The sequence below is a fragment of the Mus caroli genome, unplaced genomic scaffold (genome assembly GCF_978045245.1).
Source record: "Mus caroli unplaced genomic scaffold, Mus_caroli_1 scaffold_1, whole genome shotgun sequence".
NCBI lineage: Eukaryota > Metazoa > Chordata > Mammalia > Rodentia > Muridae > Mus > Mus caroli.
Genome location: NW_028227256.1, coordinates 66,833,252 through 66,854,980, shown reverse-complemented (window position 1 = coordinate 66,854,980; position 21,729 = coordinate 66,833,252). Strand labels below are relative to the sequence as shown.

At 38.0% G+C, this 21,729-nt stretch overlaps 1 protein-coding gene across 4 annotated transcripts in view; it reads right to left on the bottom strand.

Annotated features, from left to right (window-relative positions):
• The window catches only part of Spag16 (sperm associated antigen 16), a 945,274-nt gene that overhangs the window by 838,338 nt on the left and 85,207 nt on the right, over positions 1-21,729 (bottom strand). The window contains exon 11 of one of the 4 annotated variants that reach the window (XM_021171964.3): positions 14,253-16,782. The exons of the other annotated variants lie outside the window; for them this stretch is intronic. Coding sequence (XP_021027623.1) covers positions 16,531-16,782 — 252 coding nt within the window. The 3' untranslated portion in view covers positions 14,253-16,530. Of the gene's footprint in view, positions 1-14,252; positions 16,783-21,729 lie in introns of those variants that run through there. 4 annotated transcript variants of the gene reach the window in all.

The window sequence follows — 21,729 nt, the reverse complement described above, 5'->3', positions numbered from 1 at the left end:
CCACTGGATGTTTTTAGCTCCCTTGTCGAAGATCAAGTAACCATAGGTGTGTGGGTTCATTTCTGGGTCTTCAATTCTATTCCATTGGTCTATTTGTCTGTCACTATACCAGTACCATGCAGTTTTTATCACAATTGCTCTGTAGTAGAGCTTTAGGTCCGGCATGGTGATTCCACCAGAGGTTCTTTTATCCTTGAGAAGAGTTTTTGCTATCCTAGGTTTTTTGTTATTCCAGATGAATTTGCAGATTGCACTTTCTAATTCGTTGAAGAATTCATTTGGAATTTTGATGGGGATTGCATTGAATCTGTAGATTGCTTTTGGCAAGATAGCCATTTTTACAATGTTGATCCTGCCAATCTATGAGCATGGGAGATCTTTCCATCTTCTGAGATCTTCTATAATTTCTTTCTTCAGAGACTTGAAGTTTTTATTATACAGATCTTTCACTTCCTTAGTTAGAGTCACGCCAAGATATTTTATATTATTTGTGACTATTGAGAAGGGTGTTGTTTCCCTAATTTCTTTCTCAGCCTGTTTATTCTTTGTGTAGAGAAAGGCCATTGATTTGTTTGAGTTAATTTTATATCCAGCTACTTCACCGAAGCTGTTTATCAGGCTTAGGAGTTCTCTGGTGGAATTTTTAGGGTCACTTATATATACTATCATATCATCTGCAAAGGGTGATATTTTGACTTCATCTTTTCCAATTTGTATCCCTTTGATCTCCTTTTGTTGTCGAATTGCTCTGGCTAGGACTTCAAGTACAATGTTGAATAGGTATGGAGAAAGTGGACAGCCTTGTCTACATCCTGATTTTAGAGGGATTGCTTCAAGCTTCTCACCATTTACTTTGATGTTGGCTACTGGTTTGCTGTAGATTGCTTTTATCATGTTTAGGTATGGGCCTTGAATTCCTGATCTTTCCAAGACTTTTATCATGAATGGGTGTTGGATCTTGTCAAATGCTTTTTCCGCATCTAACGAGATGACCATGTGGTTTTTGTCTTTGAGTTTGTTTATATACTAGATTACGTTGATGGATTTCCGCATATTGACCATCCCTGCATCCATGGGATAAAACCTACTTGGTCAGGATGGATGATTGTTTTGATGTGTTCTTGGATTCGGTTAGCAAGAACTTTATTGAGGATTTTTGCATCAATATTCATAAGGGATATTGGTGTGAAGTTTTCTATCTTTGTTGGGTCTTTTTGTGGTTTAGGTATCAGAGTAATTGTGGCTTCATAGAATGAGTTGGGTAGAGTACCTTCTGTTTCTATTTTGTGGAATAGTTTGTGAAGAACTGGGATTAGATCTTCTTTGAAGGTCTGATAGAACTCTGCACTAAACCCATCTGGTCCTGGGCTTTTTTTAGTTGGGAGACTATTAATGACTGCTTCTATTTCTTTGGGGGATATAGGGCTGTTTAGATCATTAACCTGATCTTGATTCAACTTTGGTACCTGGTATCTGTCTAGGAACTTCTCCATTTCATCCAGGTTCTCCAGTTTTGTTGAGTATATCCTTTGGTAGAAGGATCTGATGGTGTTTTGGATGTCTTCAGGATCTGTTGTTAATCTCCTTTTTCATTTCTGATTTTGTTAATTAGGATGCTTTCCCTGTGCCCTCTAGTGAGTCTGGCTAAGGGTTTATCTATCTTGTTGATTTTCTCAAAGAACCAGCTCCTTGATTGGTTGATTCTTTGAATAGTTCTTCTTGTTTCCACTTGGTTGATTTCATCTTGAGTTTGATTATTTCCTGCCGTCTACTCCTCTTGGGTGAATTTGCTTCCTTTTCTTCTAGTGCTTTTAGGTATGTTGTCAAGCTGCTAATGTGTGCTCTCTCTAGTTTCCTTTTGGAGGCACTCAGAGCTATGAGTTTTCCTCTTAGAAATGCTTTCATTGCGTCCCATAAGTTTGGGTATGTTGTGGCTTCATTTTCATTGAACTCTAAAAAGTCCTTAATTTCTTTCTTTATTCCTTCCTTGACCAAGGTATCATTGAGAAGAGTGTTGTTCAGTTTCCACGTGAAGGTTGGCTTTCTATTATTTATTTTGTTATTGAAGATCAGCCTTAGTCCATGGTGATCTGATAGGATGCATGGGACAATTTCAATATTTTTATATCTGTTGAGGCCTGCTTTGCGACCAATTATGTGGTCAATTTTGGAGAAGGTACCATGAGGTGCTGAGAAGAAGGTATATCCTTTTGTTTTAGGATAGAATGTTCTGTAGATATCTGCCAGATCCATTTGATTCATAATTTCTCTTAGTTTCTCTGTGTCCCTGTTTAGTTTCTGTTTCCATGATCTGTCCATTGGTGAAAGTGGTGTGTTGAAGTCTCCCACTATTATTGTATGAGGTGCAATGTGTGCTTTGAGATTTACTAAAGTTTCTTTAATGAATGTGGCTGCCTTTGTATTTGGAGCATAGATATTCAGGATTGATAGTTCCTCTTGGAGGATTTTACCTTTGATGAGTATGAAGTGTCCCTCCCTGTCTTTTTTAATGACTTTGGGTTGGAAGTCAATCTTATCAGATATTAGAATGGCTACTCCAGCTTGTTTCTTCATACCATTTGCTTGGAAAATTGTTTTCCAGCCTTTCATTCTGAGGTAGTGTCTATCTTTTTCTCTGAGATGAGTTTCCTGTAAGCAGCAAAATGTTGGGTCTTGTTTGTGTAGCCAGTTTGTTAGTCTATGTGTTTTTATCGGGGAGTTGAGTCCATTGATATTAAGAGATATTAAGGAAAAGTAATTGTTGTTTCCTGTTATTTTTGTTGTTAAAGTTGGCATTCTGTTCTTGTGGCTGTCTTCTTTTAGGTTTGTTGAGGGATTACCTTCTTGTTGTTTCTAGGGCATGGTTCCTGTCCTTGTATTGGGTTTTTTCTGTTATTATCCTTTGAAGGGCTGGATTCGTGGAGAGATAATGTGTGAATTTGGTTTTGTCGTGGAATACTTTGGTTTCTCCATCTATGTTAATTGAGAGTTTGGCTGGGTATAGTAGTCTGGGTTGGAATTTGTGTTCTTTTAGTGTCTGTATAACATTCGTCCAGGATCTTCTGGCTTTCATAGTCTCTGGTGAAAAATCTGGTGTAATTCTGATAGGCTTGCCTTTATATGTTACTTGGCCTTTTTCTCTTACTGCTTTTAGTATTCTATCTTTATTTAGAGCATTTGTTGTTCTGATTATTATGTGTCGGGAGGTATTTCTTTTCTGGTCCAGTCTATTTGGAGTTCTGTAGGCTTCTTGTATGTTCATGGGCATCTCTTTCTTTAGATTTGGGAAGTTTTCTTCTATAATTTTGTTGAAGATGTTTGCTGGTCCTTTGAGTTGAAAATCTTCATTCTCATCCACTCCTATTATCCGTAGGTTTGGTCTTCTCATTGCGTCCTGTATTTCTTGGATGTTTTGAGTTAGGATCTTTTTGCATTTTACATTTTCCTTGATTGTTTTACCAATGTTCTCTATGGAATCTTCTGCACCTGAGATTCTCTCTTCCATCTCTTGTATTCTGTTGCTGATGCTGGTATCTATGGTTCCAGATTTCTTTCCTAGGGTTTCTATCTCCAGTGTTGCCTCATTTTGGGTTTTCTTTATTGTGTCTACTTCCCTTTTTAGGTCTAGTATGGTTTTGTTCATTTCCATCATCTGTTTGGATATGTTTTCCTGTTTTTCATTAAGGACTTCTACCTGTTTGATTAGGTTATCCTGTTTTTCTTTAAGGATTTGAAACTCTTTAGCTGTGTTCTCCTCCAATTCTTTAAGAGATTTTTGTGCTTCCTCTTTAATGTCTTCTACCTGTTTACCAGTGTTCCTTTGTATTTCTTTAAGTGTGTTATTAAAGTCCTTCTTGAAGTCCTCTACCATCATCAGGAGATATGCTTTTAGATCCATGTCTAGCTTTTCCGGTGTGTTGGGGTGACTTGGACTGGGCGAAGTGGGAGTGCTGGGTTCTGATGATGGTGAGTGGTCTTGGTTTCTGTTAGTAAGATTATTAGGTTTACCTTTCGCCATCTGGTAATCTCTGGGGTTAGTTGTTGTCGTTGTCACTGTTTAAAGATTGGAGCAGAAGCTGTGTTCCACTCACCAGCAGTATCAAAATCCTGTGGCGGGGGTCTTGTGTAGCTGGCAGTACCCTGGTGCTGGTCCAGCCGGAAGAGGCCTGTGGTCCTACTCAGGCTGGTTTTCTGCTTCCCTAACTAATGCAGTCTCAGGTCCCGCGCGCAATTGGATTGGAGCAGAAGCTGTGTTCCACTCTCCAGAAGTCTTAATATCCTGTGGCAGGTGTTGTGGGTAGCTGGCGAGTGTCCCCCCTATTTTCTTTCTCAGCTGGTTTATCGTTTGTATAAAGGAAGGCTGCCCCATTTTTAATTGGGTTATTTGGTTTGTTAATGTCTAATTCCTTAAGAGAGTAAAATAGCCACCTCCTGTAGCCAGGCAGAACTTCCAGTGAAAGAAAGGGAACAGCAACTTACCCACACAAAAAAAAAAAACCTTCAATCAAAAATCTGTTCTGTCTAGAAGATACACAGGGATAAAGATGGAACAGAGACTGAGGGAATGGTCAACCAATGATTAGCTCAGCTTGAGACCCATCCCACAGGAAAAAGCCAACCCCTGACACTATCAATGATACCCTGCTATGTTGTGCTACTTTGTAGACAGGAGCCTAGCATAACTGTCTATGAGAGGCTTCATCCAGCAGTGGGTGAAAACATATGCAGAGAACTATAGCCAAACAACAGGCAGAGTTCAGAAGTCTTGTGCAAGAAATTCTTGGAGATAAAATTCAGTGGTCTAGAGGAGTCAGAGATACCACAAGAAGACCTACTGTGTCAACTAACCTGGACCCATGGAGACTGATCCACCAACTAAAGAGCATGCAGGACTGGGCCTAGGTACCCCACACTATGCAGCAGATGTGCATCTTGGTCTTTATGTGGGTTCTCTAACAATTAGATCAAGGGCTGTCTCTGATTCTGTTGTTTGCCTTTGGATGCTCTTCCTCTGCCTAGATTGTCTGGTTGGGTCTCAGTGGGAGAGAATGCACTTAGTCCTGCTGTGACTAGATGTCCCAGGGTGGGTTGGTACCAAAGGGAAGGGGGTTATGGGGAGATGGATGTGCAAGGGTGGGACTGTGAGGAGGGAATTAGGATGTAATGTAAATAAATCATAAAAAACATAAAGTCTTGGGGTCTGTCCATGAATTGGAGTGTTAGAAAATCTCACTAGCACAGAACAACTCAGGACTGTGGAGGCCCCTCCGCAGGGCCCATGTAGACATTTTCATAGCATCAGGATTTGTGAAAGAAACATTCTACTTCAGTAAGAGCAAAGCTTACAGAAATTGAGAAATAAGGAGGCTTTCAAAAGAAAAATCAAAATGTGGATCTTATTAGTGGTAATAACACAAAGGCTTGCCATGGGCTGAAGAACAAACTGAGCAGTTGCACATACTTTGTTATTTAAGTCTCATAAATGCTTTCAATGGGTATTATCATCTGTAATTTATATCTGACAACATGGAAGGTCAGAGAAATTAACTTGCAAATGGTTCAAAATTTCATAAGAAATAATGCATAGGGAATGTGAATGAGCTGTTGGAGTTCTGTTTAGGAAATTTCCACCTGTACCAATGAGTTCAAGGCTTTTTCCCACTTTTTCTACTATTAGAGTCAGTGTATCTGATTTTATGTTGAGGTCCTTGACCCACTTGGACTTGAGCTTTGTACAAGATGACAAATATGGGTCTATTTTCATTCTTCTACATAAAGACAGCCAGTTAGACCAGTACTATTTATTGATGATGCTTTCTTTTTTCCTTTGTATAGTTTTGGTGACTTTGTCAAAGATCAGGTGACTGTAAGTGTGTGGTTTTATTTCTGGATCTTCAATTCTATTCCATTGATCAACATGTACAGTTTTTATCACTATTGCTCTATAGTAAAGCTTGAAGTCTGGGATGGTGATTCCCCCAGCCCTTTTTTTATTGTTAAGAATTGTTTTTGTAAGCTGGGCATGGTGGCACATGACTTTAATCACAGCACTTGGGAGGCAGAGGCAGGTGGATTTCTGAGTTCAAGGGCAACCTGGTCTACAGAGTGAGTTCCAGGACAGCCAGGGCTACACAGAGAAACCCTGTCTCAGAAAACAAAACAAAACAAAACAAAACAAAACAAAACAAAACAAAACAAAACAAAACAAAACAAAACAAAACAACAAAACAAAATAAAACAAAACAAAACAAGAACTGTTCTTGCTATTCTGGGTTTTTTGCCTTTCCAGATGAATTTCAGAATTGCTTTTTCCATGTCTTTGAAAAATTGTGTTGGAATTTTGATGGGGATTGCATTGAATCTATAGATTGCCTTTGGTAGGATGGCCATTTTTACTATGTTACTTCTGCCAATCCATGAGCATGGGGGATCTCTCCATTTTCTGAGATCTTTTTAAATTTGTTTCTTGAGAGACTTGATGTTATTGTCATACAGGTCTTTTACTTGTTTGGTTAGAGTTACCCCAAGATATTTTATACTATTTGTGGCTATTGTGAAGGGAGTTGTTTCCTTAATTTCTTTATCCTTTGTATAAAAAATGGCTACTGATTTATTTGAGTTAATTTTATATCCAGCTACTTTGCTGAAATTGTTTATCAGCTGAAGAACTTCTCTGGTAGAATTTTTGGGGCCGTTTATGTATACTATAATATCATCTGCAAATAGTGATACCTTTATTTCTTCTTTACCAATTTGTATCCCCTTGAAATCTTTTTCTTGTCTTATTGTTCTAGCTAACACTTTGAGTACTATATTGAATAGATATGGGGAGAGTGGGCATCTTTTTCTTGTTTCTGATTTCAACGGGATTTTTTCAAGTATGTCTCCATTTAATTTTATATTGACTATTGGATTGCAGTAAACTGCTTTTATTATGTTTAGGTGTGGGCCTTGAATTCCTGATCTGTCTAAAACTTTAAACATGAAGGGGTGTTGTAGTTTGTCAAATGCTTTTGCAGCATCTAAGGGCATGATAATAGTGGGAGATTTTAACATCCCACTCTCAACAATGGACAGATCATTGAAACAGAAACTAAACAGAGATTCAGTGAAACTAAGAGAAGTTATGAACCAAAGGGATTTAACAGAGTCCGTTGATGTTAAGAGAGGAATAGTTATTGTTGCTTTCTGTTATTTTTGGTGTTATTTTTATATTTGTGGACCTATCTTCTTTTGGGTTTGTTGAAAGATTACTTTCTTGCTTTTTCCAAGGTCTAGTTTCCCTCCTCATGTTGGCATTTTCCACCTATTTTCCTTTGTAGGGCTGAATTTGTGGAAAGATATAGTGGATATTTTTTTTTGTAATAGAATATCTTAGTTTCTCCATAAATGGTAATTGAGAGTTTTGCTGGTTATAAGTAGCCTGTGCTGACATTTGTGTTTCTTAGGGTCTGTATAACACCTATTTATACAGGATCTTCTAGTTTTCATAGTCTCTGGTGAGAAGTCTGGTGTAATTCTGATAAGTCTGTGAGGGTCAGTGAATGTGAGGAAATAAAGGAAGTTGGGGAAAACCCATATCACACCCGAGTTCCAGGGCTCTGGGTGGGCAGATGCGGGAGGACTGCTGCATGCTTTCCATGTGGCCTCAGGTGGGTGTCTGGCTGTGGGAAGCTATAGACACACACTAGTGGGTGGACAAGGGGCAGTACAAGGTCTCTGGGCATCATGGGGCCAGAGATAACAGGTTCTCAGTCTTGGGCATCTCAGGCACAGCTGGACACCGCAGAAGAGGTGAGAACAAAATGGGGGCCCCAGGAAGGCTCTGTCATCCCCAGGACCGAAGGGGAAGAGAGGGCAAGAAGAGAAGGGGTGCTGGGTGGTTCTCATGCAGGCAACAGTCCTTGGTCTGGTCTGTGGCTGGAGTGCAGGAAGGCCTTCAGGCAGGAGATTAAATGCAGCTCTTTAGGGGAAAGCCTATCCCATCATTCAAGCATGACAGGCCTTGATGAGCAGAGATAGTCTATGGTTTTAGAACTTTATTGTAGAAAGGCAGAGAGAAAGAGAGAAGGTAGAAAGAGAGAGAGAGAGAGCTAGAGAGAGAGAGAGACAGAGACACAGAGAGAGAGGCTGGCCATGGCCACATGGAGAGAAGGGGGAAGGGAGACAGAGAAGGAGGGCTAGAGATGAGAGTAAGAAAGATGAGAGCTTAAAGAGAGAGAGGAGGGGCCAAGCAGCCCCTTTTATAGTGGGCTGGGCTACCTTGCTGCTGCCAGGTAACTCTGGGGATACCTGACTATAGTAGATAACTGAGGGAGTGGAGTCTAGTGGAGTCTAGTCTCTAGCCTGAAGCTTGAGACATTGTCTGCATGACTTATAGTCACAGAATTAGGGAGCTGGGGGCTCTGTGGTGTCATGCACCTGTCTCTGGAAATGTGGCTCACTGTTCTGTCCCTTATAGAGTTTCTTACTGGGTCTCCAGAGCAATCCTCATTCAACCAAAATAGGCTGCTTTTCACACCCTACAGGCCTGCCTTTATATGTTACTTGACCTTTTCCCCTTACTACTTTTAACATTCTTTCTTTGTTTTGTGCATTTGGTGTTTTCAATATTATATCACAGGAGGAATTTCTTTTCCTGTCCAGTCTATTTGGAGTTCTGTAGACTGCTTGTATGTTTATGGGTATCTCTTTCTTTAGGTTAGGGAAGATTTCTTCTATAATTTTGTTGAAGATATTTACTGGCCCTTTAAGTTAGAAATCATCACTCTTTTATACCTTTTATCCTTAGGTTTTACTTCTCATTGTGTCCTGGATTTCCTGGATGTTTTGGGGTAGGAGCATTTTGCATTTTCTTTGACTGTTGTGTCCATGTTTTCTATGATTTCTTCTGCACCTGAGATTCTCTCTTCTCTCTCTTGTATTCTGTTGATGATGGTTGCGTCTACGACTCCTAATCTCTTTCCTAGATTTTCTATCTCCCTTTGTGATTTTTTTTTTATCGTTTCTATTTCCATTTTTAGATCTTGGATGGTTTTGTTCAATTCCTTTACCTGTTTGGTTGTGTTTTCCTGTAATTCTTTAAGGGATTTTTGTGTTACCTCTTTAAGGGCTTCTAGCTGTTTATCTGTGTTCTCCTGTATTTCCTTAAGGAAGTTATTTATGTTCTTCTTAAAGTCCTCTATCACCAACATGAGATGTGATCTTAAATCAGAGTCTTGCTTTTCTGGTGTGTTGGAGTATACAGGGCTCACTGTGGTGAAAGAACTAAATTCTGATGATGCCAAGTAGCCTTGGTTTTTGTTGCACAGAATCAGCTTCTAGCACAGATGGAAACTGGAAGGATCCTGTCTCAGGCTGCTCCTTGGTTCCTGTGTCCTGAGGGCTCCAGGTGGGTCTCTCTGAGCAGAAATGTTGGTCTTACCTGTGCTCGCAGGTGTGTCCACACTCCTAGGACACCAGCTCTCTCTCTTTGGTATTTGGGTATGGAGCACTATGGCACAGGATCAGCTCTGGGCATTACAGCACAGGATCAGCTCTGGGCATTACAGCACAGGATCAGCTCTGGGCACAGACAGAACCCTGAAGGCCACATTTTTCTAAATTTCAAAGACCCCCATTGTTCTTCACATAAGGCAAATCAATTTAACTGGTTTAGAATGAAGCAACACTGAACTTCTGTGTTACCTACATTTTCTTCAAAACTTCTAAAAACCACATTCATTCATATTATAGTTACTACCTCAATCTTGAAAACTCCTAGATATATATTTTAATTAATTTATATTTTACACTCCATATTCCATTCCCTGACCCCCATATACCCTCTGACTGCTCCCTATCCCACGCCTACTCCCCATCCCAATTTCGCCACGTGGATGCCCCCACCCTCCACCCCATCTGACCTTTATACTCAATGGGGCCTCCAGTCTCTCAATGGTTGCATCATCTCTGAATGAACACAGACCTGGAAGTCCTCTACTGTGTTGGGTGCTTCATATCAGTTGGTGTATGCTGTCTGTTTGGTGTTCCAAACAGAGATTTCGGGGGTTCAGATTAATTGAGATTGCTGGTCCTCCTATAGGGTCGTCCTCCTACTCCTCAACTTCTTTCAGCCTTCCCTAATTCAACAACAAGGGTCAGCTGCTTCTGTCCATTGGATGGGTGCAAATATCTGCATCTGACTCTTTCAGCTGCTTGTTGGGTCCCTCAGAGGGCAGTCTTGCTAGGTCCCGTTTTGTGAGCATTTCTTAGTCTCAGTAACAGTGTGAAGCCTTGGGACCTCCCCTTGAGCTGGATCCCACTTTGGGCCCTGTCCCTGGATTTCTTTTCCTCAGTCTCCTTTCTATTTCCACCCCTGTAATTCTTTCAGACAGGAATAATTATGGGTCAGATATCATTTTTAATCACCTAAGTTATTCCTCCTTATATTCTCATCACTGAAGAAAGGGAGTAGAGAACATACACACACTGGCACTGCTTAGCCTCAAGTGACTAGAGCATCATCTATGTTAAAACTCAGGGTTCTGACTCTAAGCCCAAAGTACTTTATCTATAACTAGCTATAAATTTGAAATAGCTTCAGTTAGTTCTTACCAATATAAAGTAATTTAAAGACATAGAGAATATAATAGAGAATGAAAGCTCACCAAGAATTAACTTACTGAAAACAAAACAAAACAAAACAAAAAAAAGTGAAGTTCCTGTCAGAGGTAACAGAGATGGTTAGTGTAGTCACCTATAAGGAAAGTCTCCACACACCGTAGAGGTAGCTCTAAATGCATATTTCATTCTATTTCATTTGAGGAAGCACATTAAAATAGATTATATTTTATATAGTCAAGTAAATTCAGATTTTTTAGTTGAACAATGGCATAATGTGATATAATTCTATTAGTCTTTTAGATGTAATAAATATTAAATTAATTTATATTGAGTTCCATGTGGATGAAGATTCCCAAATAATCAAGGAAAATAATCATTATCATTAAATTCTTCCCTTTTGTTTCCCCACATCAGCTTCTCATGTTATGTTTAACCACATAGGAGACAAAGATCTGTCTTCCACTTTGTATTATTTCTCCCAACATTACCATGTAGAATGTGAGATGCACTGCTTCTTAGATTAAACTTTTATCCACCGAATGAAATTAAATTTGGTCTGCTTGTTGTAAGAATAATCATTTTCCAGAACACAAGTTTTCCCAAATAAATAATTACAAAGCAGATAATGCCCCATTGTGATCCATAGAGCTGGCACATCATGGCATCATGGGAACTATTCATAGAGTTAACACAGGCCAACACAGAAAGTCCTAGGTTTACACTCACAAATTTTGTGGCATTCATTTTGAGATCAATATTTAACTCTTTTCATATAAATACTTTGGTTTTTAAATAAGAAGCATATTATTCTAGGAAAATATCCTATATGTTATGTTTGGCCTGTTAAAAGTGAGGAGAAGAAATACAAAAGCATCACACTTGTAACTAGTTAGCGGTAATTCTATACTGTGGAAAGTTCTGGAATATGCCATATCTGTATTCATTATTGATTGTCACAAGTCTGTATATACTAGCAAAAATGGACCATTTCTTATCCACTAGAGAAAAGAGTCAGATTGTATCATTTTATACCAATTATAACAAAACAAATTCAAGATAAAGGTATAAAATTAAAAAATAAAATCATAAAAATCTATAAAATAATTTTGATAGTCACTTAATAACCTGAGTTGAAAATGCTTTATGAAATATATTTTAAAAATTCAATGAAACCAGAATGATAAATTTGACAAAATAAATATTTTAAACTTCTTTGTTAATTGTTATCATAGACCAATATAAAAGCAACATGGTGCGGTACACTGTGTAAAGATGTGCATCTGTGTATACAATTTTTAATTCTGCACCAGTAGAGAGCTGAAGGAGGGGAAACTGCAGTCAGGACTTTGAATGAATGATTGATGCAAATGAGTGAATGAGTGGAGAACTTGACTAACTGCTCAGCAATTAAGTAAGGGTACTCTCTGCCAAACCTAAGATCTGAGTTTAACCCCAAGGGTCCACAAGGTGGAATGAGAGAATTAATTTTTTCCTTACTTCCAGAAGAGACAGAGTAGTACATGTCCCCCCATAAATACACAAAAAACTATGGTCTCCAAATAGTATATAATATGTTGAGGAGTCTCAATTCACTTGTCAATAGCAAATATTTTCATCTATCCTATGGTTAATAACAACACACACTTGTGAGAACATAGGAAAATTCTCCCCGTCGCATGTCACAAGCTCATCCTGTGTACACTCTGGCCTGCTCTCAGCATTAGTTATTTCTTCAGGAATCACTTCCCCTTGGTTCAAGAGTGCTATCATTTTAAGCACACTGTATGCACAGGTTCGATAAGAATTTTTAGTTACTGATACATAGTAATTTATGCTCTGAAAGGGTTTGCTAAATTTCAACATAATTGTAAGCAGAGAAAAATTGTGTATGTGTGTTGTGTGTTCGTCTTTTGTACAAAATGATGGAGTACAAGAAATGTGTTTTCAGTGCTTTAAAGACATTTTGCTTCCATCAGAAGCCATTGCCAGTTTCTTGGTCAAGTTATGATACTAGCAGGAATATCTCAGTCTCCTAAGATGATACATGTAGTACAGGAAAATGAACAAATTTGAAATTAGTCTTCATTTAAACTTTATAAAGGTCTAAATCAAATAGGTTTTTTTTGCACTCATTACTTATTTTAAAAGAACTCTATTTACATTCTTAATTCATAATATAAAAAAGAACTGAAACATTATCACATTTGTAACAGGAGATCATTTTTTGTTAATCACATGATAGTTCAGACATATGGAAAAAATGATACCAAAGCTCTCTAATTTCACTATATTTTTGTTTTGTTTGTTTGTTTGTTTTGAGTTTTTTGTTTGTTTGTTTTTGAGACAGGGTTTCTCTGTATAGCCCTGGCTGTCCTGGAACTCACTTTGTAGACCAGGCTGGCCTCGAACTCAGAAATCTGCCTGCCTCTGCCTCCAGAGTGCTGGGATTAAAGGCATGCGCCACCACGCCTGGCTTTTTGTTTGTTTTTTTTTATGATTATTGTTTTGTTTTGTTTTGTAAAAAGGCAATTCTCATTAGTGCACTCAAGTTAGCTTGTTTCCTACTATGTACCCCAGGCTGGCCAGCCACAAACTCAAGAGTGAATACAACTTGAAATAATCATGTTGAATGTATTACATGGATCTTAGACAAATATTGCATGTTTTCTCACATTTGTATGTCGAGATGTTATAAATAAAATTACACGTGTACAGGTATAATAAATGTAGATGCAAAACAATCTGGGGAAGAGAGGAAGTTGTCAATGAAGGGAAGTGAAAAAAAAGGTTAGGGAATAGAGTATGGGGGAAATGAACTCAAAAATATAATATATACTTGCATGAAAGTGCCACATGTGAACTTAGGGGATGGCTAAAAGTACGACTAAATCTATTGTATTTCACGTAAACTATTTTGGAGGGACTTGATAATATAAAACACTCATAATAGTGGACCAGAAGTTAATTACCTATGTGTGGCCAATAAAAGGTAGACCATATCGAAAATAATAAACAATTGAGGTACAAAGTAATGATGACAGGCCTCAGAAGGACCAGTTTCCTTTAGACCAAGATAGATGGATGAGAAGTGTGGCTGGACTGAAGATGGGATGCGGGGTAAAAGCTCACAAAAAAGAAAACACTGTAACAGTAGACCCACTGGCTGCTGAACAGGTGGCAAAATGTGATGGTAAGTTCAAAAAGTAAACAACATGTCTAAATTAATGTAAGTTTGTTGCTTTATAACTTACTAAGGTTGGCCCAAGAACAAATAACCTTCATAGTTCTATATTATATTAGAAAGGAACCAGATGTCACAATATAAAATCTTCTAAGCACCGAAAGTTTCCAATCATCTTTTCTTAAAATAAGGGTGTTTATAGTAATAAAACTCCTCCAAAGGATATATAAAGGAATTAATGTATTTTTCAGTTAATTCAAAATTTCGAAAGAACATCAACTTTAGAAATCTCAAGACTAATATTACAATATAAAAAGACCTTCCTAATAGAAAGGAAGCATGCGATAAGAGTAATAGTGAGACCCAGCCCTCCACAAACCAAAGCACACACAAGAGATGTTAGTTTTACTCTAGAAATGAAAAAAAAAAAAGAATGTTTATTTTTGAAAATCTACAATGGCTTTTATACACTGAAAAATTAATGGGAAAAATTGACTCACAACCAGAAGATACAATATTCATGATAGAATAAAATCTTAACACTTAAACATGGTTTATAATTTGCCACTAATATATTATTTCAAAGATAAACATTTATGATGAAACACAAACATAATAAATTTTAGCTACCAAACCCAGAAAATAGCATTCTCTGTTCGCCCAGTCCCAGAGGCTTTTCCTCTACATGAGCAGTGCAAGCATGCCTGCTCTGAGCACAGCCACAGTGACCTTCTGAGATTCTAAGCAATACCCAACCAGAAGTAACACCAAAAGCTTCTTTTTAGATGAGGGGAATCATCATCATCATCATCATCATCATCATCCTGGGTGAGATAATTACTAACTAGAGAGATTCCACCACACCCACAAGCTATATGAAAGAAAAGCTTAACAAGGCAATGATTTCAGATTAATCCATGCATACGTTTTATCTTACTTTCTCAGAACACATTTTTATTTAAACCTGTGACATCTATTTTCTAGATATAAGACTGGAAACATCACAGCACTGGATAAAAAGCTCCACAATCCTGCTCTCATGGGGCTGATATTTCAGTGACAAAAATCATGATGAGCAAATTGATCAGCACAATGTCTCATGTAGAAACACGTGAGGGCACTTAAGGGAAATGTAGAATAGGAGAGAGGCACAAGTCATGTGGAGGGATAAGCAAGAGCATTGCAATTTAGCCTGGGCCAGGAGTGATGGAACAACCCAAACAGTGGGAGCTCCAAATGCCAATGCCACAGACAATGTCATAGAAGGTCATAGAAGGCTAGACTGTGGGTGCAATATGTTGCAAGAGAAAAGAGGAAGAAGGTAAAGGGTGAGAATACACAAAGCCTTTAAAGTCATCAGGTCTGGGATTCCCTGTGACTAAGAATAAGCTAGGAGACCACAGAAAAGACTTCAGCAGAGAAATGTTCAGGGTTGATGCCTTTTAAAATGATGGCTTAGCTACTGAATTCACAGGACTATAAAGACAAAAGCAGAGAATAGTTAGGAGGTTTCTACAATAATCTTAGTTAAAGAAAAAGGACACACTCCCAAGGAAGTGTCAGGGCTGGAGATGACAGAGGACGCAGGAAGGCAAACGGTGCTGGTGTTACAAAAAGGTGAAAAATAATTTTCAAAAATATAACAAAATAATTTCTTTTCATATCAAATGTGAGGACAGACAGACAGAGATACCTTGGGATATAAAGGATAACCGCCAAGGAGTTTTGCCTAAGGAACAGGAAGGGTGGCACTTTTATTAACAAATGGGAAAAAGTAAAGAAAGACAAGTGTGTCAGGAAATCAGTATCTGTTCAGCTGTCAAGTGGACTGTTGGGTACTTAAAATCAGAACTCAGAGAAGAAATGATCCCACATAATGTCCTGGGGTCATCATGAATTTGTTGGTAAAACTCAAAAGTCCCACTACACATATGGTGTGACAAAGATCTATAAGAAATGGAATGATGCTCTACCTGCAGGGTTCAGGAGGTAAGGCACAAACAGTAAATGAAAATAAGAGTCATTCATGAACAGCAACAAGATCTAAGAAATGGCTGTGAGAATGAGTGGCTAAAAGGATGAAGTGGGGTCACTGGGGATGAATGTCAAAATATACAAAGTTCAGAGTGTTGGAAAAATTATCCATGAGAACATAAATCATGAAGTACACAGCAGAAAAACTAAAGAAAAGCTGAAGGGGTTTGCAGCCCCATAGGAAGTACAACAATACAAACCAACCAGTACCCCCCACCCCAGAGCTCCCAGGGACTAAACCACCAACCAAAGAGTACACAAAGAGGGACTCAAGGCTTCAGCCACATATATAGCAGAGGATGCCCGGTTGGACACCAATGAAAGGAGAGGCACTTGGTCTTGTGAAGGGCCCCAATGTAGAGGAATGCCAGGACAGGGAAGTGGGAGTGGGTGGGTTAGTGAACAGAGGGAGAGAAAATGAGGAAAGGGGATAAAATTTGAAATGTAAACAAATAAAATATCTAATAAAAAATAAAAATTTAAAAAAAGAAAAAAAAAAGACCTTGAGTCTCCTAAGTACAAGTAGTTTCAGAAGTTAAAAAAAGAGAGATTGGGTCAGAAAAGGAAAAATGGTGAGATCAAGATTCTGAAAGTAAATGTTGATCTGGGAATCTTGTACTCCTTCAGGAGTCCAAAAAGAACAAGGAATAAGAGTCTGGGTATTGATAAAAGACATGATGAAGGGAGGGAAAGCTAGGAAGATGTATTGCTCAGAATCTTCCATTTGACTTGTGCTGATGGAGACAAGAGGTCCTCGGTGGTCTTTTTCTGAGGGTCCCTGTACTTTGCTGTCTTTTGCTAATGGAGCCCTGTTGAGGTGTGATCTTATTCCAAGCTGGAGAGTTCCCTCTTGACTCCTGATGATGGTAGGATGGAGTTGGGTAGAGTGATGATGATCGTGTACTGACCATATGAGACTCTGTTGGACTCAGTTGGACCCTCTTGGACTCTGTTGAAGATGGCTTCAAAGCCAAGAAAAGAACAAATAATTCATATCTGAAAGATCATTCATAACAGCAAAAGTATAAAAATACATAGAATGACATTTCACACAAACAAGCATAATATCTTCATGGAGAAAATGTTTTAAAGGTTAACCCAAGACATTGAAATAAAGTTAACTCAAACTTTGGCTTTCGAGTTCCTGGTCAGCAATTAAACACAGGCATTTGAGCATTGAAAGATCCAACCTTAGAGAGACGGAGAAGCTCCTCACAAAGACACACTTTCTATAAATGTCACAAGAAAAATAATGATTTTGACAAACATTTTTAAATTATACATAGAAAAAGAAGTACATAAAAATTAATATAACACCATTGAAGAAAAATAAGATTGCAAGATTCTGAGATACAACAAAACATTAAATATAAAGAATTACATACTATATAATATCAATGTAATAGTATAATATAGCATATCATTTTATAATACCCAAATATAATCTATATAATATGCGTACTGTAATAAATACAAAGTTTACTATTGCCACAGGATAAAAAAAAATGACCAATGGAATGTCCAGAAAGAAAAATATGTGCATATTGCTCTGATTTGTATATAAGGTACTCTGATAAAATGTTTGTTTTTGAAGTTTTGGGGGCTGCCTATTAGATCCAATCCTTGAGAGGCTGTGCCAGAGCCGGACCAATACAGATTCAGATGCCAACCATCAGAGTTGTGCGTAAGTGCGGGGTCCCCAATAGAGAAATTAGGGGAAGAACTGAAGGAGCTGAAGGGGTTTCCAACCCCATAGGAAGAACAACAATATCAACCAACCAGACTCCCCAAGTCTCTCAGGAACTAAACCACCAATCAAAGAGTACACATGGAGGGACCCATGGCTCCAGCTGTATGTGTAGCAGATTTACTTTATCTGGCATCAGTGGGATGGAAGAGAACTGATTGGATCTTAAGAATCTGATCTAGCCAACTATTTATCTACTGACAGATCATAACTTGATGATGTTTTCAGGGATGGCAGGAAATATCATAGGTGGATATAGTCAGAGGAAGTGGAGCCCTATGAGTATGTCTTTGAGAGCTAAGTCTTTTCTGTGCCTCTCTGTCTTTTTCAGCTCTCTAGCTCAATGAGGTAAGCATCTGTGCTCTACTGTATCCTCTTGGCATGAGGCTGTCCCTCTCAACAGAACAGAGTCAGGTGGACCTGCTGACCAGGAACTCTAAGCCAATGTATAATTTTCTTATTTTAAACCATTTTTCTCAGATATTTGTTACAAAAATGAAATGCCAACACATTTCAATAATAGCTAAATGACAAAGATATACTAGAAGTCACTGGGGAACAAAAGCACCACCTAAAAAATTGTGGTATACATAGAAAGTATAAGTTGCATTTCTGCTACATTCTATGTTAAATTATCAATCCTGAGATAATTAAATATAGAAAACCATTAATTGTATTAAGAGATAAGTTGACTTTAGAAATGGGTGTGAGGTCCTTCTCCTATTCTGTTCAAAGTAGAAATGCAAACTCTAAATAAAACAATAAGGACAACATTATGGGACCAAAAGAAATAAATAGAATGGCAAGCTGACTAGGAATGGCAGCACTGAAGAAATTCCACTGAAGGCAGCACATTTTAACATTTCTACCTATGGAGAGCAAAGAAGGTTACTCAGTCCTGACAAAACAACACAAGGTAATATACTCTTAGATCCTAAGACCTTCAAGCTAGAAATCACACAGAAAATCTCTATGTATATGAGGGTGATCTGGCGTGATAGTTGTCAGCTGACCGACTGCAAGGGTGATTTAGCTAATTTGGTTGTGATTATCCCTTCTTCCCTCACCACTCCATGAGCATCCCACCTGAAACTGCAGTCAGTTGAGCATGACCTACTCCTTAAATAAGTCATAGGTATGTGAATACCTTCTATCACCTGCTAAAACCTAAAAAAGCAAGATCATAAAAAAATATGAAAAAATCTTCCTGCCTCCTCTTCCACATTGATCACTGAAACGTCAGGGGAGGTGTTTGTTGAAGGACTGGGTGATTTAAAGCCTCCCCCTTTCTCCACAATTTCCAGATGTGAGTCCCTATGTTAATTATCATCTATTTCATGGGGAAGCCTCTCTGAGAACGCTTCAGTCAAGCATTGATCTAAGGACAAAGCATTATGTCATCAGAAGTCACTTTATCCCTATATTCCTTAGTAGAATAATAGTAGTAGGTGTTCCCCAAGCCCAAGGACTACCTAGTGTCAGGTTTTTGGACACAGTAGCAATGTCAGGAATGAGTCCCATCTCATGAAATGGACCTTAAACCCCCATCAGAATGGTTGGTTACCTCCATTACAGTTTTGCCACTATTGTCCCAGGCCACGTGTAGGTGGCAGGGTTGGTAGCTGGGTGGTAATGGTTACTCCCTTTCTCCTCCTACATATCTTCAGAGTACCTCCCAGCACCATGAAAGTCAGTCAGAGTGAGGCTCCTAGCTGGAGAACAGCTCATCTCGATTGCAAGACTCAGAGGTTATGGAAGGCTTCAAGGAGACAGTGTCTTCCAGACACAACAGGACCACTGTACAGCTGAACTCACAGAGACTGTGACTCACCCAGAAGAGGGCCCCAGCACTGAGAGAGGGGAGTGGACACAGGTCCTGGTTAATCAAGTAGCTGTCTGCAACTGATACCTGCTGTCGATGGAGTATCACTGGGTAAATCAACCATGTTCCGAAGCAAGGCCATGTCCCAGACAATTTGGCTAAAGCTGAATGAACTCCATGGGTTTCTGTGGACTTTTTGTTTTATTTTGTGAGGAGGAACTTTGATCTTATTTTTCCTTTGTCTTGATTTTCTTTTCCCTTTTTTTTTTTTTGTTTTTTGATTCTTTGTTTATTAGGTATTTTCTTTATTTACATTTCAAATGCTATCTGAAAAGTTCCCTATACCCTCCCCCCACCCTGCTCCCCTACCCACCCACTCCCACTTCTTGGCCCTGGTGTTCCCCTGTACTGAGGCTATGCCAGTGCCTGGCAAACACAGAAGTGGATGCTCACAGTCAGCTATAGGATGGAACACAGGGCCTCCAATGGAGGAGCTAGAGAAAGTACCCAAGGAGCTAAAGGGATCTGCAATCCTATAGGTGGAACAACAATATGAACTAACCAGTACCCCCAGAGCTCATGTCTCTAGCTACATATGTAGCAGAAGATGGCCTAGTCGGCCATCATTGGCAAGAGAGGCCCCTTGGTATTGTCTTGATTTTCAAATTTTCTGGGATTCTTTTTTTTTTTTAAGAGACAGTGAGAAAGAGCATAAAGGTGGATGGGTAAGTATGTGAAGAGAATCTTGAATGAGTTAAGAGATGGAAACAAATATAATTTATTTTTGAAACGAATTTTAAATTAAAAAAGATAGGGAAAGTACAATCTCTAAATATAGCAATCGAAGCAGAACATTGTTACAATAAACTATGAGACAAAAGAGAAAATCCAAAAGAAAATGCAAGAAAAAGATATATAATTGAAAGAAAACACAAATACTATACACTAAAATATGATATTAACCTAAGCAATTCTGAGAAAATGAACAACATATTGTTGCTTGTCCTGTAGACTATAAAATAGCTCAATCAATAATATGACTTCTTACCTCAAAAACATCAAGATAAACTCATAAAATAAAGATAAAAGCAGAAACTACTGACACTAAAACAGTAAAACACCATTTAAGTTTAATGAATCAAAATATTAGTTCTTTAAAAAGAATCAGTAAAACTGATAAGCATTCATGTAACAAGGTGAACAATGGCATTGAAGGGGAGACTAAAATCAAAGGCAGCAAGAATGGGGCAGAGGAAACCACAATGGATCCTGCCATCCCTAAAAGGATAGGGAGAAATACTAATTACTTTATGACTCCAAGATAACTTAGAAGAAACGAATAATTCTTCAGATGACACAGCCAGCCAGAACTCATCTAGAAATAAAACCATAGGATTATTAAAGAAATTGCATTAGTAACTTAAGTGCTCCAAAAAAGAACTCATGACCTTCTAGCAGTTTTATTTGTAAATTTACCTAATTTTTCAGAAACAAATTGATAACTACTCAACAATAAACATTAACAAATTAATGAGCCATACAATAGCTTGGAGGAATCTCAGAGAAATTATTATGTTTCAAAGATCAACATTTCAGAGTAAAATTGGGTAAAAATTTATGAAATGTTATTTCACAGTAGGTAGAGTATAAATTGCCTATAGTAGAAAAATACATGTTTCGTGAAATAACCAGAAAAATAAAGTTAATTCATAATGATGTAATATATTTTACTCATTAGTCTGACAAAATAAAGAACCCTGGCAATAGCGAGTGTTGGAAAAGGTGTATAAGAGAAATAATTCCACATATAAGTTTGCAAATATGTCCAAACGTTTGAAAGAATAATGCTGTCTGTTGAAATCCTTATCCTAATTCCACACCCAGGTTCAGTTCCTATAAAATCTCTTCTATGATGTACAGTGAGATGTACAAAATCATATTTATGATAGATTTAGTCATTAGGTTATGATTTGGAGTAACCCTGAAAATTAGGAATCATAAAACAGAGAAATAAATGTGAATTGAATTACAGCCATATTTATCAGGGAAAAGTCACAGAAACAGAACAACAAAATGTGAAGACAAGTTACAAGAGACTACATACACAGTATCTATTTTTATTCATGTTTCATCTATATATTACACTCAAATGCATAATACAATATATGCATAATATGCTTTTAGTATATTTAATGTGTAAATCCATAATTTTCATGAATTTATATCTTGAAAGAAATAGTGTACTTTACAGTTTTTACTGAGGATTTTATCTTGCTATTTTTTCATTTTATTTTTATTTATGTATTTAATTAGTTTGGCTTTTTGAGAGGATTTTGTTGT